The sequence below is a fragment of the Bombina bombina genome, chromosome 2 (genome assembly GCF_027579735.1).
Source record: "Bombina bombina isolate aBomBom1 chromosome 2, aBomBom1.pri, whole genome shotgun sequence".
Lineage (NCBI taxonomy): Eukaryota > Metazoa > Chordata > Amphibia > Anura > Bombinatoridae > Bombina > Bombina bombina.
The window spans coordinates 1,337,400,355-1,337,416,580 of NC_069500.1; the positions used below are offsets into that span (position 1 = coordinate 1,337,400,355).

The 16,226-nt window shown below is 36.9% G+C and overlaps 1 protein-coding gene across 1 annotated transcript in view; it reads left to right on the plus strand.

The window, feature by feature from the left end:
* Positions 1-16,226, plus strand: part of LOC128650344 (cell death abnormality protein 1) — a gene marked incomplete in the record, with an annotated part of 251,222 nt that overhangs the window by 41,126 nt on the left and 193,870 nt on the right. The window contains 1 exon segment of the mRNA XM_053704215.1: positions 2,141-2,276. Coding sequence (XP_053560190.1) covers positions 2,141-2,276 — 136 coding nt within the window.

Here is a 16,226-nt window from a genome sequence, read left to right on the forward strand (position 1 = left end):
CCGATTGGCTGATCCAATCAGCCAATCAGATTGAGCTTGCATTCTATTGGCTGTTCCGATCAGCCAATAGAATGCAAGCTCAATCTGGCTCATTGGATCAGCCAATCGGATTGAACTTGATTCTGATTGGCTGATTCCATTAGCCAATCAGAATATTCCTACCTTAATTCAGATTGGCTGATAGAATCCTATCAGCCAATCGGAATTCGAGGGACGCCATCTTGGATGACGTCATTTAAAGGAACCGTCATTCGTCGTTCAGTCGTCGGCCAGGATGGATGTTCCGCAGTGGAGGTCTTCAGGATGCTGCCGCTTCGCTCCGGATGGATGCCGCTTGGATGAAGACTTCAATCGGATGGAAGACCTCTTCTGCCCCGCTTGGATGAAGACTTCAGCCGGATCATGGACCTCTTCAGCCCCCGCTTGGGCTTGGATCAGGACATCGGAGGAGCTCTTCTGGACGGATCGGTGTGATACCCGGTGAGGTGAAGACAAGGTAGGATGATCTTCAGGGGCTTAGTGTTAGGTTTATTTAAGGGGGGTTTGGGTTAGATTAGGGGTATGTGGGTGGTGGGTTGTAATGTTGGGGGGGCTTGGGTATTGTATGTTTTTTTTTTTACAGGCAAAAGAGCTGTATTTCTTGGGGCATGCCCCGCAAAGGGCCCTGTTCAGGGCTGGTAAGGTAAAAGAGCTTTGAACTTTAGTAATTTAGAATAGGGTAGGGCATTTTTTTATTTTGGGGGCTTTGTTATTTTATTAGGGGGCTTAGAGTAGGTGTAATTAGTTTAAAATTGTTGTAATATTTTTCTTATGTTTGTAAATATTTTTTTATTTTTTGTAACTTAGTTCTTTTTTATTTTTTGTACTTTAGCTAGTTTATTTAATTGTATTTATTTGTAGCAATTGTATTTAATTTATTGATAGTGTAGTGTTAGGTTAATTGTAGGTAGTTTATTTAATTAATTTATTGATAGTCTAGTGTTAGGTTTAATTGTAACTTAGGTTAGGATTTCTTTTACAGGTAAATTTGTAATTATTTTAACTATTTTAGCTATTAAATAGTTCTTAACTATTTAATAGCTATTGTACCTGGTTAAAATAAATACAAAGTTACCTGTAAAATAAATATTAATCCTAAAATAGCTATAATATAATTATAAATTATATTGTAGCTATATTAGGATTTATTTTACAGGTAAGTATTTAGCTTTAAATAGGAATAATTTATTTAATAAGAGTTAATTAATTTCATTAAAAAATTAATTAGATTTAAATTATATTTAATTTAGGGGGGTGTTAGTGTTAGGGTTAGACTTAGCTTTAGGGGTTAATACATTTATTAGAATAGCGGTGAGCTCCAGTCGGCAGATTAGTGGTTAATGTTTGAAGTTAGGTGTCGGCGATGTTAGGGAGGGCAGATTAGGGGTTAATACTATTTATGATAGGGTTAGTGAGGCGGATTAGGGGTTAATAACTTTATTATAGTAGCGCTCAGGTCCGGTCGGCAGATTAGGGGTTAATAAGTGTAGGCAGGTGGAGGCGACGTTGTGGGGGGCAGATTAGGGGTTAATAAATATAATATAGGGGTCGGCAATGTTAGGGCAGCAGATTAGGGATACATAAGGATAATGTAAGTAGCGGCGGTTTACGGAGCGGCAGATTAGGGGTTAATAATAATATGCAGGGGTCAGCGATAGCGGGGGCGGCAGATTAGGGGTTAATAAGTGTAAGGTTAGGGGTGTTTAGACTCGGGGTACATGTTAGAGTGTTAAGTGCAGACATAGGAAGGGTTACCGCATAGCAAACAATGCTCAAACAGCCCCATTGTTTCCTATGGGGGAATCGTGCACGAGCACGTTTTTGAGGCTGGCCGCGTCCGTAAGCAACTCTGGTATCGAGAGTTGAAGCTGCGTTAAAAATGCTCTACGCTCCTTTTTTGGAGCCTAACGCAGCCTTTATGTGGTCTCTCAATACCAGAGTTATTTTTATGGTGCGGCCAGAAAAAAGCCGGCGTTAGTTTTTCGGGTCGTTACCGACAAAACTCCAAATCTAGCCGTAAGTGTTTAAACTCTTGGCTGTATTTAGTAGGTGGTGGTGGTTGTTGTGGTTGATGATTATATAGCTGTTCTTCTTTTGACAGATACTGGAGATTGTTTCTGCTGTTCAAGCGGGTCATGCACAAATTCATCAGACTGCTTAGCTTGTCCTTCTGGTTACTATCAGCCTATGAGTGGTCAGCAGTCATGTCTTCCTTGTCCACAAGGATTCTACACCAAGTAAGTTAACATTTCATTGGCATATAAATAATATTGGCAATACATATTTAAATAATGCAGAACAAAAACAATGCTTTTTCATATATGTTAACCGTACCTTACATCAAAAGGTGTACTCTCTCTTGAACATACAAAAAGTGTAAATCACAAAATACATTATACAATCATAAAATTTCATTGATGCACCTGATCATTACCACCTCAGAAGTGCATGGAAATTAAAATTACACTTTCGTGCTTCAGACAGACATTTTTACATAAAATGTTACATTGTTACAAACTTGATTTTAATCCCTGGTGTATGTAAAGTGCCCAAAACACGTGCACACCCCTGAGCCTGCATCAGTATCCTCTCATGAAAAGGAGTGAGGTTTCAACACAAGATACCATGAGAACATGGAAAATTTGATAACCAACAAATATTGCAGTTATCAAAAGGATGCGCTTCTTGCAGGGTTTTTTTTCTTCCATTTCCATTAAGTGACGGTCTCTGACTTTCATCAAGAAAAAGATTTTAAATGAGTTAAAGGGACACAAAACATTTACTTCTATTATCAAATTTTCTTTGTTCTCTTGGTATCTTTTGTGGCAGGGACGTAAGCACTATATGGCAGCAGAGAACTCCTAGATGGCAGCACCATTTCCTGCCATGTAGTGCTTCCGATGCCTACCTCTTTAACAAAGAACACCATTGGAACAGAATAAAATTGGAAACCTTTTTTTTTGTTTTGTTTAATTATATGCTGAAACCTTTGGGGTTTCATAGCCCTTTACACCCTTAATTTTTTAATTTATTTTTTTATATATACATGAAACCACTTTTTTTTTGTTCTTTTTCTTCATGATTCAGAGCGTGCACTCACAGGAACGAACAACCAGCTCAATACCATTGTTAGCCTGTTCTATGGTGATTTACCACCTGTGTGCAACTTCTTTTAGCCCAGTAATGCTTTTTACAGAGTTGAACAAAATTGAGTACTCTCGGTATTTCAGGCAAACTAATGTAGCAATCACAATCCAATAGAAAAACTATTTATCTAGAAAAATCTCCAAAGACTTTAGCATTGATTTTTCAATTATTTAGGTTGATATTTCAGGAAGAAATATTCCCATCAAAAGCAAAAAAGAAGACCTAGATAATCAATGCCGGATTGGCCTACCAGGGTACCGGTGGGCTGCAGCAGCTGGGGATAGAAAGCTACAATTTAAAGGGGCGATTAATGGATGCAATTCGGCTTTAGAGTGCATATAACAACAATCTGGCACTTTTTTTTTTTTAATACAAACTAATATAATTCTGAAACAAAATATTGGGAATAAGTATCCCAGTAATCCACTTTGAGAAAAATGGAGGGTGCGCATTATACTAAGTCAGCGGTAAATAGCGCTCATCTTCAAATGTTCCATGGCTGTTTTTTATCTCAGTCCGGCCCTATAGATAATAGATTCACAAATCCACCACTTGGAAGATTCTGCCCAAAAAATGCTTAAAGGGACACTAAACGGTAAATACATTGCATGCACCTTCCTCTAATCATGGGTGCAGCCATTACACTGCACATCTGCAGTAACTCTCCTTCAGATACCTGCAAAACACATCAACATCAGCTCTGGACTTCATCATGGTGGCACCTATGATTAGAGGGAGGCAGGGAATATTCTCAATACTATGCTTATAAAATGTGTTTTGTGTTTAACCCCTTCGTTACCAGGAAATTTAGAGAAAACGTTGCTCAAAGTACTGCTTTGCATTTTTGCTATCACTCCATTTAAACACAGAGAGCCTTGATTTTTTTTTTGTTTTTTTAACCTAAAAAATGCTATCAAATTTTTTAAAAAAAACAAAAAAACACTTTAACAAACTTTACACTTCACACTGAAATTATTTACAAATAGCTTGTGCAGTCATAACACAAATGGTTGTAAAAGCTTCTCTGGGATCTGCTTTCTTCAGATATAGAAGACATGCATAGCTTCACCATTGGTTTTTGATAATTGGAAGGCCACTAATTGCAGCTGTGCACCACACTTCTGAAATTCCCTTACCTCCCTGATTTACACACTCGTCACCACCATCTTAGGTACTGGCAGACAGTCTGCCAGTAGGCAGTTTAGGGCATTTTCTTTTTTTTCTTTTTTCATAGTAATTTGCCAAAGTGTAGGGTTCCACCCCTCTCTCTCCTGCTGGGCAGCCCACCCACCTTCCCTCCCACCATCATCAATGGAGATAGTTAGACAGTGACACAGACCGTGTCACTGTCTGTAACGATCTGGAAATATGTCTTCATATGGTAACGGAGCACCATATGAAGACAGATGCTGGAACCCCAAAAATGGACAAGTCTAGTTGTTACTTGACAACCGAGACTGCTTGGGCTTCCAGCATTAGCGTAGATCTACGTTATGCTGTACGATGGGCTATGTACTGCCTGACGTAGTTAAACGTCCACTTGTCCCTTTTAAAGTAAAAGTCAAAATTATACTTTCATGGTTCAGATAGAGCGCACACTCTTAAACAACTTTTCAGTTTATTTCTTTTCTCTAATTTTGCTTTGGTATCTTTTGTTGAAAAGCATACCCAGGTAGGCTTAGGAGCACCACTGCTCTACTGGGAGCTGGTTGGTGGCTTCACATATGTGCCTCTTGTCATTGGCTCTCCTGAGGTGTTCAGTTAGCTTCCAGTAGTGCATTGCCTGTTCCTTCAAAAAAGTATAACAGTAGACTGAAGCAGTATTGATAATAGAAGGCAACTGGGAATTAGTTTAAAATTGTATACTCTATATCAATCACCGACGAAATAAATTGGGGTTTCTGTCCCTTTAAGAATTGAGCCAAAAGTAATTTTGCAGTGCATATACTATTGTGCTGTACTATACAGGGAATGTCTGTGTCAGGTACTAAATTATTCACAGGTTTCCATAGTAATAAAGAGCTGAGATTATGACGTTATGATTACTCTAGCAACCAAGAATGTGATAAAATATATACACAAGCGGCAGCATCCTCAAAATATTTGTGGTGTTCCAAATACTATGTAGAAAACAAAAGTTTGTATTTGTCAAATTTGTATCCATTGATCCATTCTTTGCAAATGTGTATGCAGTATTAGAAGTAAATTTGGATTTTTAAAAAAATATGTTTTTAAAGTATCATGTTTGGATAAAAATATATTCTTTTAATAAATTTTTTTTTGTATGGCATACCAGTTTGTTTGAGAGGGAATAATATGACTATTCACATAAAGAGACAGTCAACATCAGAATTGTTGTTGTTTTAAAAAGATAGATAATCCCTTTATTACCCATTCCCCAGTTTTGTATAACCAACAGTTATATTAATATACTTTTTACCTCTGATTAACTTGTATCTAAGCCTCTTCTGACAGCCCCCTGATCACATGACATTTTGTTTATTATCTATTGACTTGCATTTTAGCCAATTAGTGCAGTGTCATGATCACAATGTTATCTATATGGCTTACATGAACTAGCTCTCCCCTGTTGTGAAAAGCAAATAAAGCATGTGATTAGAGGCGGCCTTCAACTACTTAGAAATTATCATATGTGAGCCTTCCTCGGTTTAGCCTTCAACTAAGAATACCAAGAGAACAAAGCAAAATTGGTGATAAAAGTAAATTGGAAAGTTGGTGATAAAAGTAAATTGGAAAATTGTTTTAAAATGACATGCCCAATTTGAAACATGAGGGTTTTTTGTTTGTTTTTTTTTTTGGACTTTACTGTCCCTTTAAAGGAACATGAAACCCCAAATTTTTCTTTCATGATTCAGACATAGCTTACATTTTTTTATTTTTTTTACATTTCCAATTTACTTCTATTATCAAATTTTCTTTGTTCTCATGTTCTTTGTTGAAGAGATATCTAGATATGTAGCGTGCGCATGACAGGAAATAGTGCTGCCCTCTAGTGCTCTTGCTAATGTATAACATTGTTGCAGAACTGCTGCCAAAAAGTACTGCAGAATCGTACACGCACTCCTGAGCTAACTTTTCTGCTTTTCATCAAAAGGCTAACAAGAAAACAAAATTAGAAGTAAATTTGAAAGTTGTTTAAAGGGATAGTCTAGTCAAAATGAAACTTTCATGATTCAGATAGAGCGGGTAATTTTAAGCAATTTTACTCCTATTAAGTTTTCTTCATTCTCTTGGTATCTTTCTTTGAAAAAGCAAGAATGTAAGCATAGGAGCCAGCCCATTTTTGGTTCATCACCTGGGTAGCACTTTCTGATTGGTGTCTAAATGTAGCCACCAATCAGCAAGCGCTTACCCAGGTTCTGAACCAAAAATGGCCCGGCTCCTAAGCTTACATTCAAATAAAGATACCAAGAGAACAAAGAAAAATTAATAGGAGTAAATTAGAAAGTTGCTTAAAAATTGCAGGCTCTATCTGAATCATGAAAGTTTAATTTGGACTAGACTGTCCCTTTAAAATTGTATGTTCTATCTGAATCATGCGAGAGAAAAATTGTGTTTTATGTCCCTTTTTAAAGTGACCTAATCAATATATTTCAAAATATTTTTTAATGGCTGTTCCTGTACTAAATAAACTTTTTTTTGTGTTGTCCCTGTCGCAAGACGTTTTACAGAGTTGTGCACTTTTTCTTAGTATTATACGTTTTAAACAGTTTTTACTTTAGGGGTTGTCGGGCAAAATGTTTTTTTAACATGCTTACCTGCTGCTCTTTCATGTACATGCAAAAAAATAAAATTATTTGTTTTTTAGAAATGTCATTTTTAACAGTGTATCGCACAGTACCAACGTTATACTTTCTCGTTGGTTCTAATGTCGGATCGTCCCCAAAATATCAGTCTGATAAAATAGTGTAGGTGGTCTGAAATCCTGAGAGTCAAGCTTGTTATACTTTTGAATGAAATCTGCAGTGTTAATATATACACAAATAGTGCGTGAAGGGGATATTTTATAGACATTTCAATATCACACAAAGATGTAACCTAAATAAAAACATTAATTTCTTTCATGTAATTAGCAAGAGTCCATGAGCTAGTGACGTATGGGATATACATTCCTACCAGGAGGGGCAAAGTTTCCCAAACCTTAAAATGCCTATAAATACACCCCTCACCACACCCACAATTCAGTTTTACAAACTTTGCCTCCCGTGGAGGTGGTGAAGTAAGATTGTGCTTAAGATTCTTTGTTGATATGCGCTTCGCAACAGGTTGAAGCCCGGTTTTCCTCTCGAAGTGCAGTGAATGTCAGAGGGATGTGAAGAGAGTATTGCCTATTCGAATACAATGGTCTACCTCTAGGGGATCCATTTCATAGGTTTCTCTGTTATCGGTCGTAGAGATTTCTTCTCCTACCTCCCTTTTCTGATCGACGATATACTCTATATACCTTTACCTCTACTGATTCTCGTTTCAGTACTGGTTTGGCTATCTACTACATGTAGAGGAGTGTCCTGGGGTAAGTAAATCTTATTCTTTGTGACACTCTGCGCTAATGGTTGGGCACTTTATTTGTAAAGTTCTAAATATATGTCTATAAACTTATATTTGCCTTGATTCAGGGTAATCAGTATTCCTTTTCTATACAGACTGTCAGTTTCATTATTGGGATAATGCTTTACTTTATTTTTTCTTACCTTGAAAGATTTTGATTTGGCCATTTTTTCCCATGTGCTGTTAGGCTCGCGGGGGCGGAAAATGTTTCTTTTTACGTCATTTTTTTGGCGCAAAAAATTGTAATTTCCGGTGACGTTACGCCGGAAGTTGTATTCTGTTACGCATGCGTATTCAGACATTTTTTTGCGCCAAAAAAATGTGGGCGTATCTTTTACTCACTTTATTTAAACATTTTTTATCATCATGGCTTCTGGTTTCCAGAAGCTTATTATTTTGGCATTCTTTCCTATTCCTGAAACTGTCTTTTAAGGAATTTGATAATTTTGCTTTATATGTTTTTTCTTTTTTATTACATATTGCAAGATGTCTCATCCTGACCCCGGATCAAAATCCTCTAATGAACAGAAGCTGCTTGATGCTGGACCTACCAAAGTTAAGTGTATATGTTGTAAACTTGTGGTATCTGTTCCCCCAGCTGTGGTTTGTGAAAGCTGTCATGATAAACTTTCCAAAGCGGATTCTGTCTCTATTAGTAATAATCCTTTACCTGTTGTTGTTCCTTCAACATCTTTTGTTCAGGATGTTCCTGTTAATGTTAAAGAATTTGTTTCTAATTCTATTAAGAAGGCTCTGTCTGTTATTCCTCCTTCTAATAAACGTAAAAGGTCTTTCAAAACTTCTCATTTTTCTGATGAATTTTTAGGTGACCACCATCATTCTGACTTATCTGTTTCTGATGAGGTTTTTTCTGGTTCGGAAGATTCTACTATAGATATTGATTCTGATAAATCTTCATATTTATTTAAAATGGAGTTTATTCGTTCATTATTAAAGAAGTTTTGATTGCTCTAGATATGGAGGAGTCCAGTCCTCTTGATTCTAGAACTACTAAACGTTTAAATTCGGTTTATAAACCTTCATGTGTTAATTCCGGAAGTTTTTCCCGTTCCTGATGCTATCTCAGATGTGATTGCTAGGGAATGGGATAGTCTGGGTACTTCATTTACTCCTTCTCCAAGGTTTAAGAAATTGTACCCTGTGCCATCTGATAGACTGGAATTTTGGGATAAAATCCCTAAAGTCGATGGGGCTATCTCTACTCTTGCCAAACGTACTGCTATTCCTACGGCAGATAGCACTTTGTTTAAAGATCCTTTAGATAGGAACATTGAATCATTTTTGAGAAAAGCTTATTTATGTTCAGGTAATCTACTTAGACCTGCTATCTCTTTGGCTGATGTTGCTGCGGCTTCAACTTTTTGGTTGGAGACTTTAGCGCAACAAGTAACAGATCATAACACTTATAGCATTGTTAAACTTCTTCAACACGCTAATAATTTTGTCTGTGATGCCATTTTTGATATCATTAGAGTTGATGTCCGGTATATGTCTTTATCTATTTTAGCTAGACGAGCTTTATGGCTTAAATCCTGGAATGTTGATATGAGTTCTAAATCAACTTTGCTTTCTCTCTCTTTCCAAGGTAATAAATTGTTTGGTTCTCAGTTGGATTCTATAATTTCAACTGTTACTGGTGGAAAGGGTGCCTTTTTGCCTCAGGGTAAAATATCTAAAGGTAATTACAGGGCTGCTAATCATTTTCGTTCCTTTCGTCAGAAGGAGCAGAAGCCTGATCCTTCCACTAAAGGAACGGTTTCCGGTTGGAAACCTAATCCAATCTGGAATAAATCTAAGCCTTCCAGAAAGTCAAAACCAGCCCCTAAATCCGCATGAAGGTGCGGCCCTCATTCCAGCACAGCTGGTAGGGGGCAGGTTGCGATTTTTCAAAGATGTTTGGATCAATTCAGTTCACAATCTTTGGATTCAGAACCTTGTTTCACAAGGGTACAGAATAGGTTTCAAAGTAAGACCGCCTGTGAGAAGATTCTTTCTCTCACGCATTCCAGTCAATCCAGTAAAAGCTCAGGCGTTTCTGAAATATGTTTCAGACCTAGAGTTAGCTGGGGTAATTATACCAGTTCCAGTTCTGGAACAGGGTCTGGGGTTTTATTCAAATCTATTCATCGTACCAAAGAAAGAGAATTCTTTTAGACCGGTTCTGGATCTAAAAATATTGAATCGTTATGTAAGGATACCAACGTTCAAGATTGTAACTAAGATCTATTCTGCCTTTTGTTCAGCAAGGGCATTATATGTCTACAATAGATTTACAGGATGCATACCTGCATATTCCAATTCATCCAGATCACTTTCAGTTTCTGAGATTCTCTTTTCTAGACAAGCATTACCAGTTTGTTGCTCTTCCATTTGGTCTAGCAACAGCGCCAAGAATCTTTTCGAAGGTTCTCGGTGCCCTTCTCTCTGTAATCAGAGAACAGGGTATTGCGGTATTTCCTTATTTGGACGACATCTTGGTACTTTCTCAGTCTTTTTGGAGGAACAAGTATAGAGTGAGTGCACCTAGTGTGTGTATATTTAGAGATAAATAATTTTTATCTAAAGAAATAGTTTTTGTAACCTCGCTCTGTACCCTACAATAATTGACAGTTTTTCCTTCAAACGACTGTCTAATAAATGAAACGTGAATTAACCAAGGTGAGGGGAGCTTATGGTGTGGGTTAAGAAAGTTGTGTCAGAGTGTTTTTCACTATGTGTATTATCACAGTAGAAATGAAAATAAAAGTAATGAAGCTTATATATAGATAGTATTTATTTAAAACACTTAAAACAAGTTAGAATTGTAAGTATAGAGCTCTAATACTTTAAAACATTAAAAACAATATACAATTAATATAAGGACAACATTGGAGAATTATGAACAGTCTTTTTGATTTGTTTTCAATTTGTTCATATAGTCTGATCAATTAATTTGATTGAATTCGTTTTTTGTTTTTTGTTTAGAAAGTTTTTTATATGAATGTTTTACTTTTACTCACGTTTTTGTCTTGGATGAAAAACTTTTAAAATGGCCTTAATATATGTCCAGGATAGGCCGTTGAGGAGACAAAAGTAAATAGATGACAGTCTTATGTTTAAGACGCTCTTTATCTTAAAAGGTCAAAAATTGCAACTTATGAAAAGAAAAATTGTAACGTTGTTTCAAATTTTTGCAAGTCTTTTAAGAGGAGAGACAATTGGTGTTTCTATATTGGATATATCTGGAGAAATCGATGTGCTTAAGGTTTCTTTGCCAATTTCACTTGTAGATGTGGTGTTTGATATTTGATAAAAGGAAGGACTCGTTGGTCTCCGAGACTTTTTACCCTGTTTTTGGTAGATTTGATGTATAGGGTTTGCAGGAGTCTCTAGGAGGCTTGTAGTGTTTGTTGGTATTTGGGTCTTTGGTTAAAATCGTGATCGTTGGTCTCTGAGACTGTTTACCCTATTAATATGGTGAATTTGATGTTCAGGGTTTGCTGGAGTCTCTAAGAGGCTTGTGGTATTTCTGGATGATATTATCTTGGATCCTGATATCAATTTCAGATACAGGTAAATTTACTTTGAGGTTCTGAGTACCGGGACAATTTTATCTGTCCGTAGAGGTTCTTTGTAGTGAATTGCTTCTTTTTTGCGTTTGTCAGCGTTCAAACGTTAGTTATGGTGAATCCGCTTATAAGTTCAACATCCCACAGTGTGGGCATATAGCATCAAAAGAGGGTGCACACTCAGGAGGGCAAATCTACGCGTAGATTTGCCCTCCTGAGTGTGCACCCTCTTTTGATGCTATATGCCCACACTGTGGGATGTTGAACTTATAAGCGGATTCACCATAACTAACGTTTGAACGCTGACAAACGCAAAAAAGAAGCAATTCACTACAAAGAACCTCTACGGACAGATAAAATTGTCCCGGTCCTCAGAACCTCAAAGTAAATTTACCTGTATCTGAAATTGATATCAGGATCCAAGATAATATCATCCAGAAATACCACAAGCCTCTTAGAGACTCCAGCAAACCCTGAACATCAAATTCACCATATTAATAGGGTAAACAGTCTCAGAGACCAACGATCACGATTTTAACCAAAGACCCAAATACCAACAAACACTACAAGCCTCCTAGAGACTCCTGCAAACCCTATACATCAAATCTACCAAAAACAGGGTAAAAAGTCTCGGAGACCAACGAGTCCTTCCTTTTATCAAATATCAAACACCACATCTACAAGTGAAATTGGCAAAGAAACCTTAAGCACATCGATTTCTCCAGATATATCCAATATAGAAACACCAATTGTCTCTCCTCTTAAAAGACTTGCAAAAATTTGAAACAACGTTACAATTTTTCTTTTCATAAGTTGCAATTTTTGACCTTTTAAGATAAAGAGCGTCTTAAACATAAGACTGTCATCTATTTACTTTTGTCTCCTCAACGGCCTATCCTGGACATATATTAAGGCCATTTTAAAAGTTTTTCATCCAAGACAAAAACGTGAGTAAAAGTAAAACATTCATATAAAAAACTTTCTAAACAAAAAACAAAAAACGAATTCAATCAAATTAATTGATCAGACTATATGAACAAATTGAAAACAAATCAAAAAGACTGTTCATAATTCTCCAATGTTGTCCTTATATTAATTGTATATTGTTTTTTAATGTTTTAAAGTATTAGAGCTCTATACTTACAATTCTAACTTGTTTTAAGTGTTTTAAATAAATACTATCTATATATAAGCTTCATTACTTTTATTTTCATTTCTACTGTGATAATACACATAGTGAAAAACACTCTGACACAACTTTCTTAACCCACACCATAAGCTCCCCTCACCTTGGTTAATTTACTTTCTCAGTCTTCACATTTTGCAGAATCTCATACGAATCAACTTGTGTTGTTTCTTCAAAGACATGGTTGGAGGATCAATTTACCAAAGAGTGCCTTGATTCCTCAGACAAGAGTAACCTTTTTAGGTTTCCAAATAGATTCAGTGTCCATGACTTTGTCTCTGACAGAAAAGAGACGTCTGAAATTGGTTTCAGCCTGTCGAAACCTTCAGTCTCAATTGTTCCCTTCGGTAGCATTATGCATGGAGATTTTAGGTCTCATGACTGCTGCATCGGACGCGATCCCTTTTGCTCGTTTTCACACGAGACCACTCCAGCTTTGTATGCTGAACCAGTGGTGCAGGGATTATACAAGGATATCACAAATAATATCCTTAAATCCCAATGTTCGATCATCTCTAACGTGGTGGATGAATCACCATTGTTTAATTCAAGGGGCCTCTTTCGTTCGTCCAACCTGGACTGTGATCTCAACAGATGCGAGTCTATCAGGTTGGAGAGCGGTTTGGGGATCTCTGACAGCGCAAGGGGTTTGAAAATCTCAGGAGGCGAGATTACCAATCAATATTTTGGAACTTCGTGCGATTTTCAAAGCTCTTCAGTACTGGCCTCTTCTGAAGAGAGAATCGTTTATTTGTTTTCAAACAGACAATGTCACGACCGTGGCATATGTCAATCATCAAGGGGGGACTCACAGTCCTCAAGCTATGAAAGAAGTATCTCGGATACTTGTATGGGCGGAATCCAGCTCCTGTCTAATTTCTGCGGTTCACATCCCAGGTGTAGACAATTGGGAAGCGGATTATCTCAGTCGCCAGACGTTACATCCGGGCGAATGGTCCCTTCATCCAGAGGTTTTTCTCCAGATTGTTCAAATCTGGGGACTTCCAGAAATAGATCTGATGGCCTCTCATCTAAACAAGAAACTTCCCAGGTATCTGTCCAGATCCCGGGATCCTCAGGCGGAAGCAGTGGATGCGTTGTCAATTCCTTGGAATTATCATCCTGCTTATATCTTTCCGCCTCTAGTTCTTCTTCCGAAAGTAATCTCCAAAATTCTATTGGAGCGCTCATTTGTACTGCTGGTGGCTCCAGCATGGCCTCACAGGTTTTGGTTTGCGGATCTCGTTCGGATGGCCAGTTGCCAGCCTTGGACACTTCCATTAAGGCCAGACCTTCTGTCTCAAGGCCCTTTTTTCCATCAGGATCTCAAATTATTAAATTTGAAGGTATGGAGATTGAACGCTTAATTCTTAGTCATAGAGGTTTCTCTGACTCAGTGATTAATACTATGTTAGAGGCTCGGAAATCTGTCTCTAGAAAGATTTATTATCGAGTTTGGAAGACTTACATCTCTTGGTGTACTTTTCATAAATTCTCCTGGCATTCTTTCAGAATTCCTAGAATTTTACAATTTCTTCAGGATGGTTTGGATAAAGGTTTGTCTGCAAGTTCTTTGAAAGGACAAATCTCTGCTCTTTCTGTTCTTTTTCACAGAAAGATTGCTAATTTTCCTGATATTCATTGTTTTGTACAGGCTTTGGTCCGTATCAAACCTGTTATTAAGCCAATCTCTCCTCCTTGGAGTCTTAATTTGGTTTTGACAGCTTTACAGGCTCCTCCATTTGAGCCTATGCATTCTCAGGACATTAAATTACTTTCTTGGAAAGTATTGTTCCTTTTGGCTATCTCTTCTGCTAGAAGAGTTTCTGAGTTATCTGCTCTTTCTTGTGAATCTCCTTTTCTGATTTTTCATCAGGATAAGGCGGTGTTGCGGACTTCATTTCAATTTTTACCTAAGGTTGTGAATTCTAACAACATTAGTAGAGAAATTGTTGTCCCTTCGTTATGTCCTAATCCTAAGAATTCTAAAGAAAAATTGTTACATTCTTTGGATGTAGTTAGAGCTTTGAAATATTATGTTGAAGCTACTAAAGATTTTAGAAAGACTTCTAGTCTATTTGTTGTTTTTTCTGGTCCCAGGAAAGGTCAGAAGGCTTCTGCCATTTCTTTGGCATCTTGGTTAAAGTCTTTGATTCATCATGCTTATGTGGAGTCGGGTAAGTCCCCGCCTCAAAGAATTACGGCTCATTCTACTAGGTCAGTTTCTACTTCCTGGGCATTTAGGAATGAAGCTTCTGTTGATCAGATTTGCAAATCGGCCACTTGGTCTTCTTTGCATACTTTTACTAAATTCTACCATTTTGATGTGTTCTTCTTCTGAAGCAGTTTTTGGTAGAAAAGTACTTCAGGCAGCTGTTTCTGTTTGATTCGTCTGCTTATAATTTCAGTTTTTTTCATTATAAGGATTAAAACTTTTTGATTTGGGTTGTGGATTATTTTTTTCAGCGGAATTGGCTGTCTTTATTTTATCCCTCCCTCTCTAGTGACTCTTGCGTGGAAGTTCCACATCTTGGGTATCTGCTATCCCATACGTCACTAGCTCATGGACTCTTGCTAATTACATGAAAGAAAACCTAATTTATGTAAGAACTTATCTGATAAATTCATTTCTTTCATATTAGCAAGAGTCCATGAGACCCACCCTTTTTTGTGGTGGTTATGATTTTTTTGTATAAAGCACAATTATTCCAATTCCTTATTTTTTGATGCTTTCGCACCTTTCTTATCACCCCACTTCTTGGCTATTCGTTAAACTGAATTGTGGGTGTGGTGAGGGGTGTATTTATACGCATTTTAAGGTTTGGGAAACTTTGCCCCTCCTGGTAGGAATGTATATCCCATACGTCACTAGCTCATGGACTCTTGCTAATATGAAAGAAATGAATTTATCAGGTAAGTTCTTACATAAATTATGTTTTTGTCTTATTTGTGTTAATGTGTATTCTTCAATAATAAGTGTCAACTGATTACAATCTTTTCATTTTTTAGGGTCTTTAAACACTAAATACATTTCATGCACCTCCCTCTAATTACGGGGGCTGCCATTTCAAACTTGGGTTACACTGCAGGAATAATCTTTCTACTATTCTTATGAAATGTACTGCACTTAGTGTTTAATGTCCCTTTTAATAAATGATCAAATAAAACCAGTTGGTGATGGACTAAGGTTTTTAATGGGACATTCAACACTTTGAGATATTTAATACAGAATGTTTAATTACTGTATATGTAGTAAAACAACTTTGCAGTACATTTTCATTATTTATTTTGTTCCCCTTTCCTGTAATTTAATTCTGAATGTTGTGGGCTTTGAAATTCCTGTTAAAAGGGCAGACACCACTATGATCCACACAGTCATTGGTTGCACACTCTAGTAAGATATTTATAACCATTCCTAATTGGCCTAAGCAGAAAAGGAAACCTAAGTTACAATATGGGCGACGCCCACTGCTTTATGGACATTTTTATATTAAGGGTAAAGTTTTAAACAATATTATTTGAAAAAAACACGTAAATATTCTTATTCTCAGGCTAATCTTTGGTCTGAATACATCATTCTGTCAATGATAGATTTAGTGTTTAATGTCCCTTTTTAAAAGCTGTACTTGTTCAGCAGGTTCTTGACTTCCCCGTGACGCACAAATAGTTTTCAGCTAATAATTGTGACTTCCTCTCTTTTACAACATTGTAAAGCA